Source organism: Leucoraja erinacea, chromosome 36 (genome assembly GCF_028641065.1).
Source record: "Leucoraja erinacea ecotype New England chromosome 36, Leri_hhj_1, whole genome shotgun sequence".
NCBI classification, from domain to species: Eukaryota; Metazoa; Chordata; class Chondrichthyes; order Rajiformes; family Rajidae; genus Leucoraja; species Leucoraja erinaceus.
In genome coordinates, this window is record NC_073412.1 from 6,064,995 (window position 1) to 6,088,024 (window position 23,030).

At 41.4% G+C, this 23,030-nt stretch overlaps 1 protein-coding gene across 2 annotated transcripts in view; it reads left to right on the forward strand.

The window, feature by feature from the left end:
- Window positions 1–23,030, forward strand: part of peak1 (pseudopodium-enriched atypical kinase 1) — a 97,938-nt gene that overhangs the window by 59,564 nt on the left and 15,344 nt on the right. For both annotated transcript variants that reach the window (XM_055662552.1, XM_055662553.1), the window contains 3 exons: window positions 1,659–4,976; window positions 15,413–15,597; window positions 19,185–19,259. In XM_055662552.1, coding sequence (XP_055518527.1) covers window positions 1,780–4,976; window positions 15,413–15,597; window positions 19,185–19,259 — 3,457 coding nt within the window. In that variant the 5' untranslated portion in view covers window positions 1,659–1,779. The remainder of the gene's footprint in view (window positions 1–1,658; window positions 4,977–15,412; window positions 15,598–19,184; window positions 19,260–23,030) is intronic.

The window sequence follows — 23,030 nt, forward strand, 5'->3', positions numbered from 1 at the left end:
CTCTCATCCTTCTAAATTCCAGAGTATACAAGCCCAGTTGCTCCATTCTCTCAGCATATGACAGTCCTGCCATCCCGGGAATTAACCTTGTAACTCAATAGCAAGAATGTACTTCCTCAAATTTGGAGACCAAAACTGCACACTATATTCCAGGTGTGGTCTCACTAGGGCCCTGTACAACTGCAGAAGGACCTCATTGCTCCTTCACTCAACTCCTCTTGTTATAAAGACCAACATGCCATTTGCTTTCTTCACTGCCTGCTGTACCTGTGTTCTTACTTTCATTGACTGATGAAAAAGGACCCCCAGATCCCGTTGTACTTCCCCTTTTACAGAGAAGATTTATGAGGTTGTCAAGACTGAAGGGTCTGAGTTGCAGGGAGAGGTTGAGTAGGCTGGGACTCTATTCCCTGGAGCACAGGAGGATGAGGGGCGATCTTATAGAGGTGTATAAAATCATGAGAGGAATAGATCGGGTAGATGCAGAGTCTCTTGCCCAGAGTCGGTGAATCGAGGACCAGAGGACATAGGTTTAAGATGAAGGGGAAAAGATTTAATAGGAATCTGAGGGATAACTTTTTCACACAAAGGGTGTGGGTGTATGGAACAAGCTGCCAGAGGAGGTAGTTGAGGCTGGGACTATCCCAATGTTTAAGAAACAGTTAGACAGGTACATGGATATAGGACAGGTTTGGAGGGATATGGACCAAACCCGGGCAGGTGGGACTAGTGTAGCTGGCACATTGTTGGCCGGTGTGGGCAATATGGTACAAGGGCCTGTTTTCGCGCTGTATCACTCTATGACTGTAATAGATTTTTTAAATGTATACTTACGCAGCCACCAATTTGTCAAATGAAATTGTCAGACTATTCACTGTTGAATTGGGCATCTGGTAATTGGTACATGAATGAATTAATACTTGATTGTCACGTGACAAACCGCAATGAAATTCTTTGCTTGGATACGCAAGGTATGCAACAGTCGCCATATAAAGGGTGCTGATAACGTTACAAAGTGGTACGCTTGAGAAAGTTTGCTTCTTAGCAGTTAGATTGAGGTATAAATCTAAGCTGGAACAATTTATTTTAATCTCGTCTTGTAGCTTTGAATGAAAGACTTTTTAATGAAACGTTTTCATCATGTTTCATTAAATGCATTCATTTTAAAGGAATTATTCTGTGACTAGCAATATAGTCGGCAGTCTTGCATGTATGTTATTGCTAATAAAAGCTGCCTTATTTAAGCACAAAAAATGTTTTACTTTTAAAAATGCTCGAGATCCACAGTTCCCAACCTGTGTAATGGCGAGGCTGGAAAGGCATTAGCTTGGATACTAACCAGTCTACAGAGTGAGTTACATGATATAGTATTTGATTAGCTATCTGGCAGTGTACATTGTAATAATGGAGGATTCTGTCTGGAGCAGAATGAAAGTGCTAATATTTATTCTGTGTCTCTCGGTTTATGGAATCTCTTTTGGGACTGAAGGTCACTCTTAATTATCTCACATCCCAGCTGGGAATTTGGCTAGAGAGGAAATAGATTTTGGTGTGATAGATTTCAATTTAAAATCACGCTGATTAAATGTCGGCACTCGTGTATCTAAATCAAAAGTTCATTGCATCCCTGGTTAATGAATCTTTTGTTCCATTTGCAGGTATGAGTTGACACACACACAGTATCAATTAAGAACCTTGTGGCGGATAAGGTGGAGCTGAATCAATGATTGTACAACAATGCAGTGAACAAGGTGTGTTTCATGAGTAGCTCTATGAAAAATGTCCGCCTGTAATACCTTCACTGAACACGTATGGAAACCTGGTGAATGTAAGAACTGTTTTAAACCCAAAAGTTTGCATTGTTTAACTACTACTTCTGAAACCGCTCCTCGTTCATATAACAATTTAAAAACTAATGCTAATCATAGCAACAACCAGAGGGGTAGGTCAGCCACTGGTCATTTTCGGCCTCCTGTTGCCAAGAAGCCAACAATTGCTGTGAAGCCCACAATGATGGTCACAGATGGACAAACTGTGAGTCCAGAAATGGAGACGATGGAAAGCTGTGAAAATAAGCACATGTTTGTAGGATGGAATAGGAATGGAGTTGTCATCACCAGGAAACTTGTGAACAATAATAATAATGAAGAGAGCAGCAGCAATTCTCAGAGACCTTATGGCCCAGACAGGGTTAATAGTAATAGGAAACCTAACAATAACAACAATGGATTAACTGATGTATTGAAGGAAATTGTGGGCTTTGAGCCTGAACCACACTTACAAGACCATGAATGTGACAAAGAGACCTTTCTCGGACGCATCAACAAATGTTATCAGCGCTCATTGGAAAGGAAAATTCCTCCAAGTTGCATTGGGGCAGGTATGAAGGAGAACCCAGGGAAGCACGTTGTGCTCTGCAACAGCTCCGAGGTTATCAGCAACGAGGGAGGACTCTTCTGCTACCCCGACTGTTCCTTCCGCGGTGATTGCAGAGCGGAGAATGATCCGAGCGAGAATGTGACGGAAGAACGTGAAAGTTGGGATGAGAGCGACGAGGAGCTGTTGGCAATGGAAATACGAATGCGCGGTCAGCCACGGTTTGCTAATTTTAGGGCCAATACACTGTCTCCTGTCAGATTCTGCAATGACAAAAAGTGGAACACTGTGCCATTACGAAAGCAGTCTCTACTCAGAATTTGTGCTGTTGACTATGATGATAGTTATGATGACATCCTAAATGGATATGGCGATGAAGGCATGATCCCATATGGCCAGGACAGTTTACCAAGCGTTTTATCTTCTGAATCCACATCTCCTGATTCTTCGATGACAGATGGATCTCAAACAGGGACGACAAAAACTCTGCATCAACAGCTTTGCAATGGTGATCTTACACCAAGTGACTGCAAAAGTGCCAAGTTAATTGAGCCCGATTACGAAAGCATTGGTGAAAATGAGCAGGTTTCCTGCGTAAAGCAAGCTCCGTTTAAACCAGCAAGAGGTACTGCGGTAAAGTCTCTCGAAACCCATAAAGCAGTTCTTGCTTTGAGGCTGGAGGAGAAAGATGGAAAGATAGCCTTGCAAAGCGAGAAGCAGGATTTGGATACAGTTTCCAAGGACAGTGCTGGGCAAACTGTGACAATTAATATTATTCCAAAGGAAGAACAAGCAAAACCGTACAGGGTTGTAGACTTGGAGCCACCAGGTATGTGTAAACCATACACTGTAGTTGATGTCTCAGCGGCAATGAACAATAAAAAGTCTGCTAATCCACCTGAATTGCTTCAAGGTCCAAAGACTTCACCGTTAAGTACAACCCCACCAACGCCACCTCCAAGCCAGATGAACAACCAGAAGAGATCTAGTATCACCAGATATCAAGAAGTGTGGACTTCCAGCACAAGCCCTCGACAAAAGGTGCCTCGAGTTGCTTTAATGTCCGGTAGCTCTGGCCCGACACCTCCGCCAAGGCAGATGAGTCATAAATCTGCCCCGACTTCACCAACTAATACAAATATCATTTCCAAAACAATTCCTGTGAAGTCACCAAATCTGTCTGAAATTAAGTTTAATAGTTACAACAATGCTGGGATGCCTCCTTTCCCTATCATTATACACGACGAGCCAACGTATGCACAGAGCTCAAAGCATAAGGCTATCAAAGTACCAATAGTAATTAATCCAAATGCTTATGATAACTTAGCCATCTATAAAAGCTTTTTGGGTCCTAGTGGACAACATATGAAAAAGGACACTTCAGAGCATGTGATGAGCCACACCTACGAAGAAATCGGATCAGCGGAAAAAAAATCTGCTAATTTGCCCCAAGCAAAAGCTCCAAGTACCAGCACAGAAAGAAAAGTGCTTGGCACTGTAGCACAAAAAGTGCAGGAATTCAACAATGCACAAAGCAAAGCACAAAACCCATCCTCGCCTCACAAAGGCTTTGGATCCAACCAGTGCTCTCCCACTAAAGTTCAACGATCTAATCAAGACTCACCTTCCAGAAAAGAGGAAACTCCAGAAAGGCAGAAATTGTCAGTCGTCAGAGAAAATGCCAATGCTGTGCTCTCTCAAATTGTGGCATCCATTCAGCCTCCACAGCTGCCCCCCGACATTCCTCAGACACAATCAAAAGCTAGCAGTGTGGAAGAGCTCTATTCTCAACCTCCTGCCATTTCAGAAGGCAGTAGCGATCTTTATATTCGGCCAAAGTCATTATTCACCCCGCAGGCAAGCAGTGGAACAGATGTATCTAAAGCAATGGATGGCAATGTTACGAAAGGGCAGAAGGAAAGTATTCTCACAAAGCAAGTTACTGTCCCCACTTCTAAACCACAATCACCTGGTGCACTAAGTCAGAGTCCGAAGAGTGAACACCTGCCTCCGTTTCCACCCCCTCGTTCCACATCGTCCCCTTACCATGCAAGCAATCTTCTGCAGAAACATTTCAGTAACTGGGGGAAGCCAACAAGTCCCGTACAAACACCTGAGACCGAATGTCCATTGATGAGCCCCGAGAGTCGCCAGCGCCCACAAGAGACCAAACCGAAACGATGGATTTCCTTCAAAAGCTTCTTTCGTCGCCGCAAGACTGAGGAAGAGGAGGAGAAAGATAAAGACAAAGACAAGTTAATTGGATTGAATGGACGGGTGATACATATGCTGCCACCACCACCCATACAGCGACTGTGCAGTGAGCAGAAAATATTAGAACCGTCTGAGCATCTGACTGCTATGCTGAATTACAAACCAGACCCTGGACTGGACGATGCAAAGGCTGAGGCTGGCAAATTAGATATTGCAGCAGTGGACACTGAAATTCACCCCGCACTCAACGAAAAAAAGGTCAAGGCATCTGGATTACATGACACCGAAAAGCCTACAACAAGTTTTGCTGAAAAGGGAAACGGGAACTGCTGTCTGGATGGACAAAGCTCTCCTCCTCCTACTCCTCCACCAAAGAAATTTAATAAGTAAGTGTTATCTTTATTTAATTACTGATTTGTATTTGTCAGAGGTTACGGCCAGTACTTTTTTTCTGTCATCATCCTTCCAAGTACATAAATGTTTTGTACCTTTTTTTGTAGAATCCCATTTATTTTTAGATTTGTTTCAATGAAATTACAGGGATAAATATCTTTGCAAATGCATCCTTGCTTATCGCCACCGTCTCTAAGGCTTATTCTTTGGCTACTCTTTTTTTGGATTGACTTGATTGCATGAAAGATATGGCATGGAAACTGGCTCACCGGCCCTTCGGGTCCACACCGACCTTCGATCAACCATTGGTTCTATATTGTCCAACCTTCTCATCCACTCCCGACACACCAGGGGCAATTTACAGAAGCCAATTAACCTACAAATCCGCATGCCTTTGGGATGCAGGGAATTCTGAAAATGAGGAAATACCGATCACCCACTTCTCCATAAGCTGATCTTTGTTGAATTGGCAAGTTCTTTATGCACTAGGTTTCTCCAACTGATTTTTTTTTTCTGGGTTCGTTCATTTTGTGCATCTGATTTTGCCCTGGAAATATAAAAGGGAAGACTTCATCCATGTATTTCATTGTTGTGGCGGAAGAGAAAACCAATGTGTATAAATTATAAAATTAGTTTCTTATAGGTCTTGTTTTTCTTTCTTCAGGTGAAGGCTTTATATGATTGATATTGTATCTTTTCAAGTTAAATTACTCATTGAATATTGAGTGAAACACTGCCATAGCTGCTGAGCTTCTGCTGCACAGCCCTAGTGACCACGTGCAATTATGACCTCTGTCAGTGGTGGACTGGCCAGGGTGTCAGCTTGCCCAATGGCAAGTGGGCCCCTGATGAAGTGGGGCCCCTATATCAAGTGGGCCCCTGATGAAGTGGGCCTCCTTTGTCTCCTGGCAACCAATATTTTTAGACCCAGTCCGCCACTGACCTCTGGTGTTTTCTGTATGGAGTTTGTTCATTCACCCTGTGGGATTTCTCCAGGTGTCCCCCCCACCCCCACCCCCACGCTCCAAAGATATGTGGGTTTTGGTAGGTTAATTGCTCCTACTGTATAGGTTATTGTGGTGAGTGGGTGGGACAAAGAAATGGGATTCATGTGTGATTTGTGTAACTGGATGGTTGATAGTTGGCATGAATTCAGTAAGTTGAAAGACGTTTTTGTGCTCAATGAGTTCAATATGCATTAACACTTTCTTACGAAAGTGCTGTTGCAGTTTTGGGTAGATTGGAGTTCATTCCAAGCAGCAGCAACACACCACACCCATTGAGCAATGGACTGATCCAAGTTGTTCTTTGTGTAGCTCCCCAACTTCAAAGAAGCAATCACAAGCTGAGTGGAGAATAGATATGATCTCATGTTTCCCTTTCCCCTGACCCCCAGACTGAAGAAGGGTCTCGACCCGAAACATCACCTATTGATTCTCTCCAGAGATGCTGCCTGTCCCGCTGAGTTCCTCCAGCATTTTGTGTCCATCTTCAGTTTAAACCAACATCTGCTATTCCTTCCTACACAAGGAGAATAGATATTCTTCGCAGGGAGAGGAGGTGGGAGATTTGTAGTACTGATAGTTCCTTCATAGTTCTTGGCTTTAATGAAACTTGCCATTTGCTTTATTAGAGTTTTAATTATCCAATAATATTTCTCTGAAGATAGTAACTCAGCGGGGCAGACAGCATCTCTGGAGAAAAGGAACAGGTGACGTTTCAGGTTAAGACCTTTATCCAGAGATGCTGTCTGACCCACTGCGTTACTCCAGCTTTTTGTGTCTAAAGTTTAAACCAGCATCTGCAGTTTTCTTCCTACTAAATATTTCTCTCTTTTCTTTTGCTGGATTGTGAAAGTTAGGAGAGGCAGCACTAAATTCCATTCTGATCACAAATTTGATATATAGTCTTCACATTCTCACACACACACACACTCACTCACTCACACACACACTCACTCACTCACTCTCACACACACACTCACTCTCTCACACACACACACACACACTCTCACTCACACACACACACACTCTCACACACACACACACACACTCTCACACACACACACACACACACACTCTCACACACACACACACACACACACACACACACACACACTCACACACACGCTCACTCTCACACACACACACTCACACACACTCACACACACACACACACACACACACACACACACACACACACACACACACTCTCACACACACACTCTCACACACACACTCTCTCTCACACACACTCACACACGCTCTATCTCACTCTCACTCACACTCTCGCTCACACTCTCTCACACACTCTCGCTCTCACTCTCGCTCACACAATCTCTCTCACGCTCTCTCTCACACTCGCTCACACTTGCTCGCACACTCGCTCGCTCACTCTCTCACACACTCGCTCACACACTCGCTCACACACTCTCACTCACTCTCTCACTCACACACACTCATGTGAAATAATCTAATAGTTTATAATGTGGTAATCAATGCATATAAATGTCTTTAATTACCCTCAGCCATTTGTCAGCATTAGTTGGATGAATTACTTGCTGGGACCTGTGCAAAGCAGGAAGATATTATATGAATCACGGCAAACTATAATCGGAGTTCAATTATTGCAAGAAAGCCCTTTTAACGTATTATAAATTTTATCCACGTGAATTGCCATGGGAAAAAAATATTTTTCAGTGGGTCATACAGAAGCATCAACGTGTCTCAGAGTGAACTATTGATTTATGTTGGTGTGCGAGGCATGTCTGTATTTGCTGCTAATATAACAAATGTTCTGTACAGGTTATTTTGTACTGAATGGTATTCAGCAGGAATGGATAGAATTTATATTGTCCAAACACGTTTGAACTTTCAGTCTTGACGTGGAAGCAGGAGCTGTAGCCAGAATGATCATTTACAGGAGCAAAAAGCACCAACCATTCCTCTGTTACCAGTTCTGCTCTCCCAATGCCCTCCTGCCAAGCCTCCCATTTCCCTTTCTCCCAAAGACTGAAACATCCGTGTACTTAATTACATCAAGTGTTATTGATATTACATTATTCAAGTACAAGATCCTGCATTACCAATACCTGTTTCAAAATTTCATCTGCCTCAAATCACCGTTCTAATCTTCCAGTTCAAGTACCATCGACTTCCGAATTGAGTTTAGTTTATTGTCATATATGTACCATGTACCGAGTCACGTGTATTGTGGTACAGTGAAAAGCTTTTGATGCGTGCTAACCAGTAAGCAGAAAGACAATATATGCTTACAATCGAGCCATCCACAGTGTACAGATACATGATAAAGGGAATAATGTGAATAACGTTTAGTGCAAGATAAAGTCCAGTAAAGGCTGATAAAAAATAGTCTGAGGGTCTCCAATGAGTTGGATAGTTGCTCAGGACTGCTCTAGGATGGTTCAGTTGCCTGAAAATTGCTGGGAAGAAGCTGTTCCTGAATTGTAGGAGTGCGTTTTCACACTTTCTGTATGGAGTGTGGGCAAACACAACTTTTATTGGCCTTGAGAAGGTGGTAGAGAGCAACTTTACGCTACTGCAGCCTGTCTGGTGTGAGTAGCTCCACAGTGCTGTTGGGGAGTGAGTTCCATGATGTGAATCCATTGACATTGAAGAAATGTTTATATAATTCCAATAGCTGATGATTCTATTCCCACAAGCTTGCTGGTCTTGTCCTCTATAGTGGTAGAGTTCATGGGGATGGCTCTTGAAGCAGCCTTTGCAAGCAACTGAAGGACATTTTGCAGATTGTGTGTACTCTACAGGTGTTGGGACGGTGGTGGGACGGTTGAACGATCAGGTTACGTTGCATCTTCAGTAGATGTTTTCTCCCCAAATGGAATGAAGTTTATCACATGTTGTAACTGCATTCATCAAAGGAGGTAAACGGAGTGTTTTCCATTATGCTTTGGACTTGCTATTGAAAAAGCTTTGAGGAATCATGGAGTGAGCTATGCAGAATGCCCAGTCTCTGAATTCTTCTTGTAACGACAAAACACTTCTGTGGAGTCAGAGGTGGGTTTCAGTGATCCTTGTCGATGGTGTGGTACTTATTAATGTTAATGCCCTTAAACAACAATGGCATGTTGTACGGTTCTGTGTTGGAGAATCATTGCCTTGCACTTTTCTAAGAGTCATGGAGATATTTAGAGATAAATGTCTAGTTTTAAAAATAAAATTATTATTCTTTTAGTCAATTGAACAAATCATTTCATCAGTGATCAAATAACAAGCCGCTGGAGGAACTCGGCGGGTGAGGCAACATCTGTGGAGGGACATGGTATGACGATGTTTCAGGTCGAGACCCTTCAGCAATAGGAAGTCGCAGAGACAAAAAAATAAGTCATACGTGCATGCATCCCCACCACTATCATCATCAGATGATGATGTCTTTCATCTTACATCAGACGATAAAAGCAGACAGTCCCAAACAGTTGCTGCGTCTTTAACTATGGGTTGATGTTGTGTAGTGATTAATGAAAGGGCTATCCTGTGACTTGTGTAAACTTGGATATAGTATCTATTCTGTAATCTTGAACAAATTTGAGTGAGTTCTGGGGTGGGACTCCAGTAACCTGGGAGAAGTTATAAACAGTGCAAATAAATGTTTTTAAAGTTACGAGGAATGTATCTGAGAAAAATGCGTTTGGGGGAAAAAAAGTCCTGTTTCTTCTTTATTTTAACATGTTAATATGTTGGTAGAATATGAGAAATTATGTTTTATGGGAAATAAAATTGTGTTAGCAAGAAACAATGTCTACATAAACCTTTCTCACATTTAGCTAGACTGCTAAAGGGTGAGTGAACAGAGGTCATGGCTAAGTCAGTAGCATTTGCCATATTAGACAGAAGATTTTGGAAATGAAGGTTTAAGAAGGAACTGCAGATGCTGGAAAATCAAAGGTAGACAAGAATGCTGGAGAAACTCAGCGGGTGAGGCAGCATCTATGGAGCGAAGGAAATGGGCAACTTTCGGGTCGAAACCCTTCTTCAGACTTGGATTCAGACATTTGGATTGGTCCCATTTTGGAGACTATTGACTCTCCAGTGCACACTTGGGCATGTTGTTCTGAGGCTCTTTGTTTAAGATGCTAAACTGAAATTCTGATGGCTCACTCACACAGATGCAAAAGAACCCACAACACCGTTTCTATGAAGTACATTAACTTGCCTCCAATGTCATAGTCAATATTTATCGCTTCATCAATGTCACTGAAACTGATTATCTGATCCCACAACATGTTATGATTACTACATTTTAAAAGTCAGTGGCATTAAAGTGGTTTGGAACATCTTGGAACACGGAAGGTACACTGCTGCAGATAGTAGAGCTGCTGCCCCTCATCTCCAGTGATCCTAACCTCTGGTGCTGTTGGTGTGGAGTTTGCACACAGTGACTGTGGTTTACCCCAGTATTCTCCCACACGCAAGATTGCAGGTTAATTGGTCGCTTTAAATTGACGCCGGTGTTTTGGTGAGTGATAGAAACTGAGAGAACGTAGGGGAATATAAAATAATGGGATTATCTCATGATCCATCATAGATTTGAAGGAATTAAATGGCTACCTCCTGGACCTACATCTTAAAAAAAAAAAAAAAATTAAATAGCATATTATTGCCCCAAAGCTCCATGCCATCCATCCATAGCTGCAGATGTGAGAGAATTGGCTGCCATGAGTTTTACCCATTGCCACTCTTTTAAGGAGGAATTATATTGTTGGAAAGCAGAACTGCCTGTGTAGTGTTGTGAGGTGTTTTAGTTTGCTAAATGTGCTTTATAAATTTGTGTTGATTAGTAACTGGCACAGAGGCAGAACAAATCTTGTTCACCCTTCACCCCCTCCAGTAGCAGCAAAACCTCCCAGCTCCTTGGGCGCAGGTTAATCTGCCCGTGGATCACCCGATATTGCATTAAATTGAGTATCGGAAACTTCCCTGAAATACTTGTTTGGGGTTGGTGACTTGCTTGTTCTATTCTAAATGAACCTCAGGGCTGAAATGGATTCAATCTTTTTCCAGTCATGGCTGGTCAATAGTTAACATCAAAATTTGACCCTTTCACCTTAAAGCTTTGGTTTATAGTCTTTGACATTTACACTGTGGGAAAACATTTCTGACTTCTAAATGCATGCACGTATGACCTTTTTGTCTGAATGACTTCCTATTGCTGATTTATGACCAACATCATTGAGTCATAGCGATGTCTTCACGGAAACGGGCCATTTGGCGCATCTTCTCCTGCTGAACAAGTGGGTATATTGGCCTTGTCCAATTTGTTTGCATTTTGCCCATAGCCCTCTAAACCTTTCCTAACCCTATCTGTCCAATGCCCTTTCAAAGTCATAATTGTTGCTTATTCGGCTTCTTCTGCCAGCTCAGTGCAGATACCAACTACCTTCTGAATGAACAAGTTACCCATGAGGTTCCTCTTAAATCTCTCCCCTCACCATAAACCTATACCCTCCAGTTTTACAATCCTCACTAAGTATGAACCAGACATACTTTATCAGTTACTTTAGCCATGTTTTTATCAGTATGAACCAAATCCGTTTTGTAAAATAGTCTCAAGAAGGAGCACACTTTACATGTGAAACAAGTAATGACTCGTATGTTAATCATCAATTTAAGCAGCATTAAGCATGACTCATCAGTCATCAACATGCAGTAAACGTGAGAATCCTTGTATTACCAATGTACTGGGGAATTGCATAGGTTTGCAGATTTTCATTAAAGTACAGGTAAACTGTAAATTTAGCTAGCAATGTTGTTAATGAATAATTATAACAGCTCAATCCAAATTAGAGCCATAGTCATGGATTACGGAAACAGGTACTTTGATCTAACTCATCCATGTCAACCAAGATGCTTCATCTATTCTAGTTCATGTTTTGTCTATATCTCTCTAAACTTCCCAGCCATATACTTGTCTAATTCTCTTAAATGTTGTTAATGTACCTTCCTAAATTACGTTCTCTGACAGCACATACCATATAGCCACCAACCTCAGTGTGAAAATGTTGCCCCTCAGTTGCATATTAAATCTTATCCCCTCACCTTAAATCTCTGCTCTCTAATTCTACATTCCCTTACCCTTGAATAAAGACTGTGTTCACCCTATCTATTCCCCTCATAATTTTTTTACACCACTATAAGATCACCCTTCATCCTCCTGCGCTCCAAGGAATAAAGTCCTGGCCTTCCCAATCTCTGTTCAGTTTAGTTTATTGTCAGGTGCAGTGAAGAGTATTTGTTGTGTGCTAACCAGCCAGCGGAAAGACAATACATGATTACAAGGTAGATGTTTCAGATCGAATTCCTTCATCTGGACTGAAAGAGTAAAGGGGAAATAGCCAGTCAAACTAGATGGGGCAGAAGGATGGGGCAGTGGCTAGTAAATGATAGTTAGACGCGGGTGAGGAGGGGGTTGATTTGCAGATACGAGTCAGATGTGGGAGGGAAGAGGAGAAATAGTGACTGAGGCAGGGAAGTGATAAGTGGAGAACAAAAGGCTGCAGGTTATCGTGGAATCTGATGGAATATGAAGGTGGAGTAGAACTGAGTCGGAAGGGATGGGGACAGATGTGAACTATGGGGAGAGGAGCGATGATTTGTGGGTGAAGAAAGGGGACCAGTGGGAGAATTAATGTATACATGTCAATTATAATAGCCTCTGATATTTCCAAATATAACAGACTTTGAAATGTATTCTTTCAAAGAGTTTATTTCCTGGTTTGTTTACTTTGATCTTTGTGTTTTGGCTGCTCAGTTGGCTTGATGACATCAGCTGACATTGGAAAGGTTAAAGTCCTGGCAATAGATTCCTGAAAGTGAGAACTTTCCTCAAGATAACAAAAGTTATCCAGAGTTCTATGTTTGACTCCCTAGCACTGCAACAATACTGCTGTACGATTATTTATTTACCTGCGCTGCCTTAGTTAAGCAATTTTGACTATATTCTAAACTTCTGAATAGCAAACCACAACCAATGCAGAATATTACAGCAAGAATAATTAATGTACAGGCCACCACCGATTTTCCAGCAATCGGTGGTCCGGGACACGCTTTATTCCAGATACAATGACGAGAGCGCACTTGAAACCCACCCCCCCAGAAGTCCTCCCGAAATTGTGGCGCCTCGATCAGGTGAGACAGCCGATCTCGACCTCAGCGGGTCTTCCACAGCTGATATGTAGGTTTAATTTGCCCCCTACGGCTGGGGCTCCAGAACTCCAGAGCCGGCAGATCCGTACCAATAGCCGACCAATATCAAGGTCGTACCAATCCGTACCAATATCAAGGCCGACTTAGAGGGCAGGTATCTTGGCCCCTCAGTAGCCTAGGTGGACCCTTCCGGTGCCCTTTGACTCCTATCGAAGGCCGTGACCTCTGTATGGTCTGGCAAAATGGATAATCTAGTAAGGCTCTAGAACCAATTGTGCAGGAAAACCGGTGATGGACTGTATTAAGAAAGCATAATTAAGTTAAATTTGTGATATTGGCATTTATTTCCTCGCATATTAATTAGGCATTGAATTTGATAGTTCCCTACGCCTTCGAAACTTTTTTAAAATTGCGATTGCCTACACCTCTGTCATATACAAAGCATAAGACCTTGTTCATATGTAAGTTTAATAAACAACTGTAGGGATATCGCATAAACTTTCCCAAGAGGAATATAGACCATTATAGACAGCGGTCAGTACTATGAATTATGTCAAATGTTTCCAATCCTTTTCTCTGATGAGCTTTTTGGAAAAACTGAAAATATGGGGTGATTCTCCACACCGCCAGCCCCAAGATGAATAAAGTGTGATTTTTTTTTTAAGCACTCTGTTTGCTTTTTACTTGTTCTGGACCAGAGGGGGAAAAAGCTCCTCTTTCATGTCCCCTACGCCACAAGTAAACAAAATTGTGGTGGGCTGTGGACAGGAGAAATGGTAGATGAGATTGCAGCTTTTAAAAAAAGAGGGAAGGAGAGTCAAAATATGCGGAGAAACCTTTTAGTTACTATTAACTTAGAAACTTTTTTTTTTTTTTTTAAGTTGAAACAAATTTTCATTTATTCGGAATGTTTAAGAAAGAATTGCAGATGCTGGAAAAATCAAAGGTAGACAAAAATGCTGGAGAAACTCAGCGGGTGAGGCAGCATTAATGGAGCAAAGGGTCTGAAGAAGGGTCTCGACCCGAAACGTCACCTATTCCTTCGCTCCATTGATGCTGCCTCACCCGTTGAGTTTCTCCAGCATTTTTGTCTACCTTCAATTATTCGGATGTAACAACTACAAATGAAATTTTAAAATACTTCCAGAACATGCATTCAAATTTAATAGTTTGGTTATTAATATTAACATTTTTTAAGATGGACATCAACTTAACTTCTCTCTAATAGTATGGAATCTGACTCACTGAAATGAAGTTGAGTTCAGCCATTCAAAGTGTTAACAAACCCGACTCAGTTGGTGACCTCTAACTATGCAATAGGTAGAGGATTCTGGCAGAATATCAGTACTGAGCCTGAGTTAGCAAGGTCTGGCTGACGATATCACTGCACCTAGAGCTGGCGACTTCTGAAGTTAATCAGCTGCTTTCAAACTATGTTTTGAAATTGAGAAGCAAATCCAAAACATTTGTTTCAATGGGGAGTTGTGTGAGTAATCTGAGCAGGTAAGTTAATGGTCAAACCTCTTGCATATCTGTCGTAAGGTACAGAGTTGAGTGGTTGAAAATATAAACAGTGTCTCAAGCATTAGTTTGACTTCAAGCTTATAACTTGTATTTCACTTTGTACTGCAACATTTCAAATAGATTGCTCAATGAGTGAGTAAAAAGGAATAAACTGCTTTCGATATGATCTTAAAGGCACTGGTCTCGGTGTTTAAACGAAGGTTTAAGCAATATCTTTTAAATTCAGAGTGTCGAAGTTTTCATTTTGCTTTTTAACAAATACAATCTAAACACAAGGCTTTTTCTTGTTATCAAATGTGACCCACCTTAGTTAACCATAAACCTTTGTGGCAGAACGGTGCTCTGTTGAAACTGAAATGAGTTATGAATTTCAAATTAAGCTTTCTGTCTCCCCCAGAACTCTTTAAGGGTAAATACACGAGATTTGGAGAAACCTGTTTTACCAGATCTTATCTTGGAACAAGATTAATTGAAAACTGTAAAATGAAGCTAAAATGGCCCAGGGATCTGTAAACCCACAAGTTCTTGCAAGTCCGAAATAAGTTTCAACTAACACTCAAGTACACCCAAACTGCATCATTTTCAACTATGCATAACTTAAGAAATGTGTTTAGATTCCCACAGTAAGTAAAAGTGACTGTTTTAATTAGAGAAGAATTATATGTGAATGTTTGATGAATCATGAACATTGAAGATCATTTTTTTCCCCCCCTCCATTAAAGCAACCTTCCAGGTGAGATGACTGTTGAAGACATGTCACCACAGGAATCCGAAGTCCAAAGGTCAGCATTGACGAGCCAGGAAACATCTGGCACGATGTTGGTCACCACGGGTTCTCAGGACGAAAAAGACACGGGCAGCGAGTCAGCTGATGAAAGCATCAGCAGCGCTACCTACAGCAATTTAGGTAAGAGATTACAGCAGTTGAGGACAATGGGCGTGGAAGGCGGAAATGGATTTGATTTCTCCTTCACTCAAGGCTTCCTGTAACTTATTAAATGTATCAGTCAAGTCCTGGAGTGTTAGCTACATGTGTGTACAGCAAAATTGTTTAATTGACTTGAGTGTCCCTGCTGATTGCCACCAATGTTCTGAAGGTTACAGTGTGAGGAATGCGGCTGTAATGTGGGCAATCCTGTTTAGGTAGCGCGGGCAGGAAGAGATTAGATTATAGTCTAAAACGCCCTATCAAATGCTGTGCGGTGTAAAAAAAAAGTCCAAAATGACGGTAGCTTTCACAACCCCATGGCTCGGCAACCTTCTCTGTTCAGTAAAGGTAGGACTTCAGCATTTTAATATTGTTAATATGCACTTTAATAATTGTTGTTGTTTGCTGGAATCTAACTTTTTTAAGTTAGAGTGGGCGAGGAAAGGCAGGCTGTGGGTGATAAGGCAGGAATGTGCTGTTTTAACACAATAACTGCTGAGGTAGGCATACTTCTATTGTTTCACATTCGGTGTTCATTCATTCTGTTTTTGAAACTGTACTAAATAATCAATGTCTTTCCTTTATTTTAAGAAAAGTTCACCTAAATGTGTTTCCTTTCGTTATAATCAAAATTACAAACAAGTTCAGACATAGCAGTTGCTTGCTTTCATTCCTCTCTCTTCACATGTATGAAAAGCTAACATTTTACAAACTTATTAATGCTGTTTCTTTTGTAATCTACTGATTTTAAGGTTACTATTTATTTCTTCTTAAAACTGCACAACGTGAGAATGTTCAGCTCATTGCCAAATTCGATACTTTGCCCTCATAAGTGAGGTCCTGAGAAATGTTCAACTGTGGCTCTCCTGTGACTAATGCATATTACAGTGTAAAAGATATTTGCTCAGATTGAGTATCTGATAACAACTGAAATGCTCAAATTTTAAACCTTTCGTTTTGAGGGGGGAGGGAAGGGGGGGGGGGGAGAATCACAAGCAGATTTTTTGTTTATAATGGATCACATACTCATTCTTTTGGGGGACAGCACTTCATCTAACTCCACATTGTCTAAATTCACATTGGAAAAAAGGCAGACTTAAACAAGGTACTCATCAAGTTACAGCTGCACGGAGCATAGGTAATGCTGTCATGAGAGCTCGGACACTTGTCTAGTCATAATGTTTATGATTATCTGTAACCAAAAGTCCGTAGGTTTTAGAAGGATATGGATCACATGCAGGGAGAGGAGATTGGTTTTCCTTGGCATCCTGTTTGGCACAGACATGGTGAGCCATAGTTCCTGCATTGTATTGTTCCATGATTTCCACACATGTGCTAAATGATGTAGTTTCTCTTTCTCTCAGAGGTTTTTTCCTGGGATGCCTATCTCTGCCAATATCTTGTCCATTGTATATCTGCTGTGCAACAGTCTGAATTGTGATTGTTTATTTACTCAGTGGATAAGATGACACAAATTCACAAAATGTATCGGAGGGAAGAGCGCATTTTTACTGACTCTTCCAGAAAAAAAATGCAGGCGAATGCTGAGTCACTGGTTAGAATTGTCACCATCGCACATATGAACTAATTACCTAATAATTATGCTGGTTCATTCTCAATGCTGCAGATTACATTAATTCCAGAATAATGTGCTAACCACACCCATTTCTGATGTGTATTTTATATATAACGTTTTCCTCAGTTTTGTCTGTATTTATCATAGACTTGATGCTTTTTGTCAGTGACATTTCTTTTGCTGCTGCTTGCTTCCTGCAGCTGTCAACGTGTTATTTTTCTTTTTTTCTTTGCTTCATTGATGCACTGGTTAATGGAATACTGATGTGTTCATAGTTGCACTAGTGCTGGAGCCACCTAACCAAGCACTTCTCTCGGATGAACTGGATTGGGATGGTAGAATTATTACAGCAGGGACAGAGGCCATTCAGCCCAAGGTCGGCACGGACCCTGAGCTACTGCCTTGCAGCGCCAGAAACCCTAGTTTGATCCTGACTGCGGGGTGCTGTCTGTACGGTGTTTGTACGTTCTCCCCGCGACCTGCGTGGGTTTTCTCCGAGATCTTCGGTTTCCTCCCACACTCCAAAGACGTCAGGTTTGTAGGTTAATTGGCTTGGTATAAAGGTAAATTGTCCTTAATGTGTGTAGGATAGTGTTAGCGTGCGGAGATTGCTGGTCGGTGTGGACTCGGTGGGCCGAAGGGCGTTTTTCCGTGCTGTATCTCTAAACTAGACTAAACTAAACATTGAGCATGAGCTATTTCTCTGTAATCCTGTCACCTCCATTCTTTACCACTTTCCCGCAAATATTTATTCAATTCCATTTATAAGTAAGGACTGAACTACTAGTTGTACTGAAGTTGTACAAGATGTTGGCGAGACCAGATTTGAAGTATTGTGCTCAATTTTGGTCACCCTGTTGCATGGAAGATGTTGTACGCTAGAAAGAGTGCAGAGAAGATTGACGAGGATGTTGCCAGGACTTGAGGGCCTGAGTTACTGGGAGAGGTTGGGCAGGCTATGACTTTATTCCTTGGAGCGCAGGTCAATGAGGTGTGATCTTAAAGAGGTGTATGGAATCATGAGGGGAATAGATATGGTAGATGCACAGTCTTTCACCCAACGTGGGGGAATCTAGAGCCAGTGGACAGAGGTTTGAGGTGAGAAGGAAAAGATTCAGTAGGAACATGAGGGGCATTTTTTTCTCTCGGAGTATACAGGTGTGTGGAATAGGATATAGTCAAAGCAGGTACTATCGCAATGTTTAAAAGACATTTGGACAGGTACATGAATAGGAAAGATTTAGAGGTATATATGGGCCAAATGCGGGCAGGTGGGACTTTTGTGGATTGGCATGGGCTAATTGGGTCAAGGGGCCTGTTTCCATGCTCTATGACTATACTACCATTTCATGTAGTGGTTTCCAGATCATGACGGCTAGCAATCTGATTCACTGAATTACTCCTGCACTTTATGTTTTTCTTGGCTGTGTGAAAACTTTTTTTTCACTCTCGCGTCATCCCTATTTTATTTTTGCCGTCCTTGTCTCAAACTTCTTGTCTACAATTCTCCGTACGTTTTGAATACTTCTAACAATCTTCTGTTTAATCTTCTCTGCTCTTTGGTGAAGAATTGTGTGTCACTAAAATCCTTGAACTCTGCGCCTCTCCACTAAATCTTTTCTGCATCACATATAGTATAGTGACGATAATTGGATGTAAAACTCTTCTTGCAAATAAACCGTGAATTTGTAGAGGTTCAACATAACCTCACTTTAATTAAAACATCTTGACCAGGTATGCTTCCTTAATTGTTTGTTAAATCAATCTGTTGTATGCTGAATATTCATTTTTATTGTTATTGGTCAGATCATAATTTTAAAATAAAGTAATTTCTTGCCATACGCTGGTGCAGAAAACAAATAGTCATGAGTGGTAAAATCTGATTGCACTGATTTGTTAATTTGAGTCACTAACTTTCTGGCAGTCCCAACCTTTCTTCTCTTTCTCTTTCCTATTTTTCTCTCTTTCTATTTGTATGTAATCGCTCCAGCAAAACGCCAGAGCTGGCGGTCTGTGGACGGAGGCTCAGAGACGTACGGAACAACACCTCGGCTGCAAGCCACAGGTGAGGAGCACAATGAGTGTCAGTGACCCTGGGCTATTCTCCAAATACTGAGTGACTTCCTACTCTCTGTCAAGGGAGGATGGAAACATCAAAAGAGAAGTGTATGCATGTCTTTGAAGCATCATTGGGAAAATTTGTAAGCATGGATGAATTCATTTGGGTACAACAATCATGTATCTTTATTTATGGTGAAGTAGCATGTGCACAGAGGAAATTTACTTGGAATAGATGTTATTTTTAGTTATACAGGCAGTCATTTATTTATTTCATTGTACATGCTGAACTGAACCATCTTATCAAATTGATATGTACCAAGCGATTCTCATTTTAAATAGAACAGGCTTGTAAAAGGCACCATCTTTTTGATGTGTCTCAATTGATCATTTTCATTCAACCCTAAAAGTGGTGATTCCATTACAGAGGGGGGTGAAGGTGTTTGACACACAAGCGTTCAATGGTCAGGACAATGAATACAGGAGCTGAACACGTTTTACAACTGTACAAGATTCTCTTGAGGCAGGTTGAGTAAACCAATCTTGCAGAAACACGGTTTTTAAGAATGAACTGCAGATGCTGGATAATTGAAGGTACACAAAAATGCTGGAGAAACTCGGCAGGTGCAGCAGCATCTATGGAGCGAAGGAAATAGGCAACGTTTCGGGCCGAAACCCTTCTTCAGACTGAGGGTATGTTTAGCAAAACACAGGGTATATTTAGCAATTAAATGTTAGGCCATAAATGGAAACCAAAGGTAAGCACTGTCACTGAAAATATAGGTATTTTCCCATTTTGTCCAGGGTTGAACCAGACTCGGGTTCGATCCTGACCTTGGGTGCTGTCTGAGTGGAGTTTGCATAGTCTCCCTGTGATTTCCTGGGTTTCCTTCGGTTGCCTCCGCATCCCAAAGACGTGCAGGTCTGTCGGTTAATTTGCCTGTCGATTACCCCAAGTGCATGGGGTGTGGATGGAAAAAGTGGGATAAGATAGAACTACTGTGAACGGGTAAGTGATGGTCGGCGTAAACCTGTAGGGCTAAAGGGCCTGTTTCCATGCTGTAAACTAAACTAACAAAAAAACTAAATGACAAGATGGATGATCCCAACTGTATGTGGAGCGACATGCTTATAGTCCCCTATAAAGAAATTATCGTTTTACCTGGTTAACTTTCAACAAACCCATCATAAATTCATTTCTTCTCTTAACCTGCCAGCAATAATCTCTCTGGAATGTGTTGAACACCCTTGCTTGTCTGGAAGAAAAGTGTATCTGCAGGATCCATCTCTATTTGATACTCAAGCTTCTCATGAAGTAGGATCAAGATAAAAACTTTCCACGTATCTTTTTAAAATAAGGAAAGCATTCTGTGTTATTAGTGTGGGTCGATTACTGATTATTAAACCTCAAAACAGTTAATTAGTACTTGTTAATAACTCCTTACAGTAAACGGCCATCAAGATGTCGAAACCATTTCCAAACCACACCTACTAGAGTTATTCTTGTGGTTCAGGTGCATCAAACAAACCTGTGTATTTAAGTCAACCAAATAATGTACACCTGAACATCAGAATTGCATCCCAAACTATGTCCATAATACATACAGATTAGGGAGCCCAGTTTACACATGGTGCAAATGGGAAGGCCTCAAACTCAAGGTCCACGGAATCGATTTCTGGAGTAAAATATGTTTTACCACTGGACTAGAGTACCGTGAGTAGTTTTGGGACCCGTATCTGAGGAAGGACATGCTGGCGTTGAAGTGAATCCAGAGGAAGTTTACGAGAATGATCCTGGTTATGGGACGATTGGGTTGCTGTATGACCTATGAAGTATATGGATAGGCTAGGTTTAGAGGGATATGGGCCAAATGGAGGCAGGTTCGACTAGTGTAGCTGGGACACGTTGGCGTAGGCAAGTTTGGGTCGAGGGGCCTGTTTCCATGTTGTATAACTGACTCCACTGAATATTGTTTGAATTTGATTTGAGTATAGGAGCAGGGAGGTTCTACTGCGGTTGTACAGGGTATTGGTGAGACCACACCTGGAGTATTGTGTACAGTTTTGGTCTCCAAATCTGAGGAAAGACATTCTTGCCTTAGAGGGAGTACTGAGAAGGTTCACCAGACTGATTCCTGGGATGTCAGGACTTTCATATCAAGAAAGACTGGATGGACTTGGTTTGTACTCGCTAGAATTTAGAAGATTGAGGGGGGATCTTATGGAAACTTACAAAATTCTTAGGCGGTTGGACAGGCTAGATGCAGGAAGATTGTTCCTGATGTTGGGGAAGTCCAGGACAAGGGGTCACAGTTTAAGGATAAAGGGGAAATCCTTTAGGACCGAGATGAGAAAATCATTTTTCACGCAGAGAGTGGTGAGTCTCTGGAATTCTCTGCCACAGAAGGTAGTTGAGGCCAGTTCATTGGCTATATTTAAGAGGGAATTAGATGTGGCCGTTGTGGCAAAAGGGATCAGGGGGTATGGAGAGAAGGCAGGTACAGGATACTGAGTTGGATGATCAGCCATGATCATATTGAATGGCGTTGCAGGCTCGAAGGGCCAAATGGCCTACTCCTGCACCTATTTGCTATGTTTCTATGAAAGACTGATGAAAAAGTATCGCAAGCACACTATTTGTGCATTCCATGGGAAGGATGGAGGGGGGAATAGCACAGCCAAATTGGGAAAATGCATATAATCCTGAGGAGAAGTAGGGAGTTGGTACAATATCTGAGCGGATTTAAAATTCTAAAGGAAAGATATTTGAAAAAAAGTACATGAATACTTAAAGGTAGACTCTAAAGTGTTGAATATACTGTATTGGTAAATCACATCAGAATTCATTTTTTTGATTTGTTTAAATAACATGTAGTGACAAATTAGGGTGTACAACAATATTCAGTTTAAACACCAGAGAAATTGCATTAAGTTTGTGAGCTGCAGAGTAAAAATGTCAACAATGAGGATTCATGTAATGGAAATGATATAGGATAAGCATATCACAATCTGAAATTCATTAGGAAGAAATATGATAGAAAAGTATAAAAGGGAAGGAGGAATCATACAGAACTGATGAGGTGGAAAATAGCAGAAACACACAAAAGCAAAGATTTTTTGCACACGTTGGTATCAAGCAATATTAGTCCATATATCAGTTTAGTTTAGCGATACAGCGCGGAAACAGGCCCTTCGCCCACCGAGTTTACACCAACCAGCGATCCCTGCACATTAACACTCTCGTACACATACTAGGGACAATATACATTTAGTCAGGATCGAACTCGGGTCTCCAGCGCTACAAGCACTGTAAGGCTGCAATCCTACCGCTGTACCACCTTGCCATTAATCTGTGGTTATATCCATGTACTAGAATTACTAAAGCAACATTGCACCATTTACCATTACCTGTGATTATATGCATGTGCCAGAATTACTAAATTATCTTGTATTGGAGTAGCAACAAGAATGGAAAGAATGCCTCGGCTGCTTGATATAAACTAGATATAATATACATTGTGGATCTAAAAAAAGACATAGGAAAAATCTCTCGTAAGATCATTGGCATGGAAAATAACACCTAATGTGGTGGGAATGAATCCTTAAATTCCAGATCTTCAGCTCATTTTGCCAACTGCTTGACCGCATAAGAGAATTATGGAACAGAACACTATTGAGAAAATGAATGAGTAAAACAAAGACACGGACTTACCAGTCCCAGATGACAGGAAGAAAATAAATAATTATAATGGCCGGATAGTCTAATTGTCCATACCTG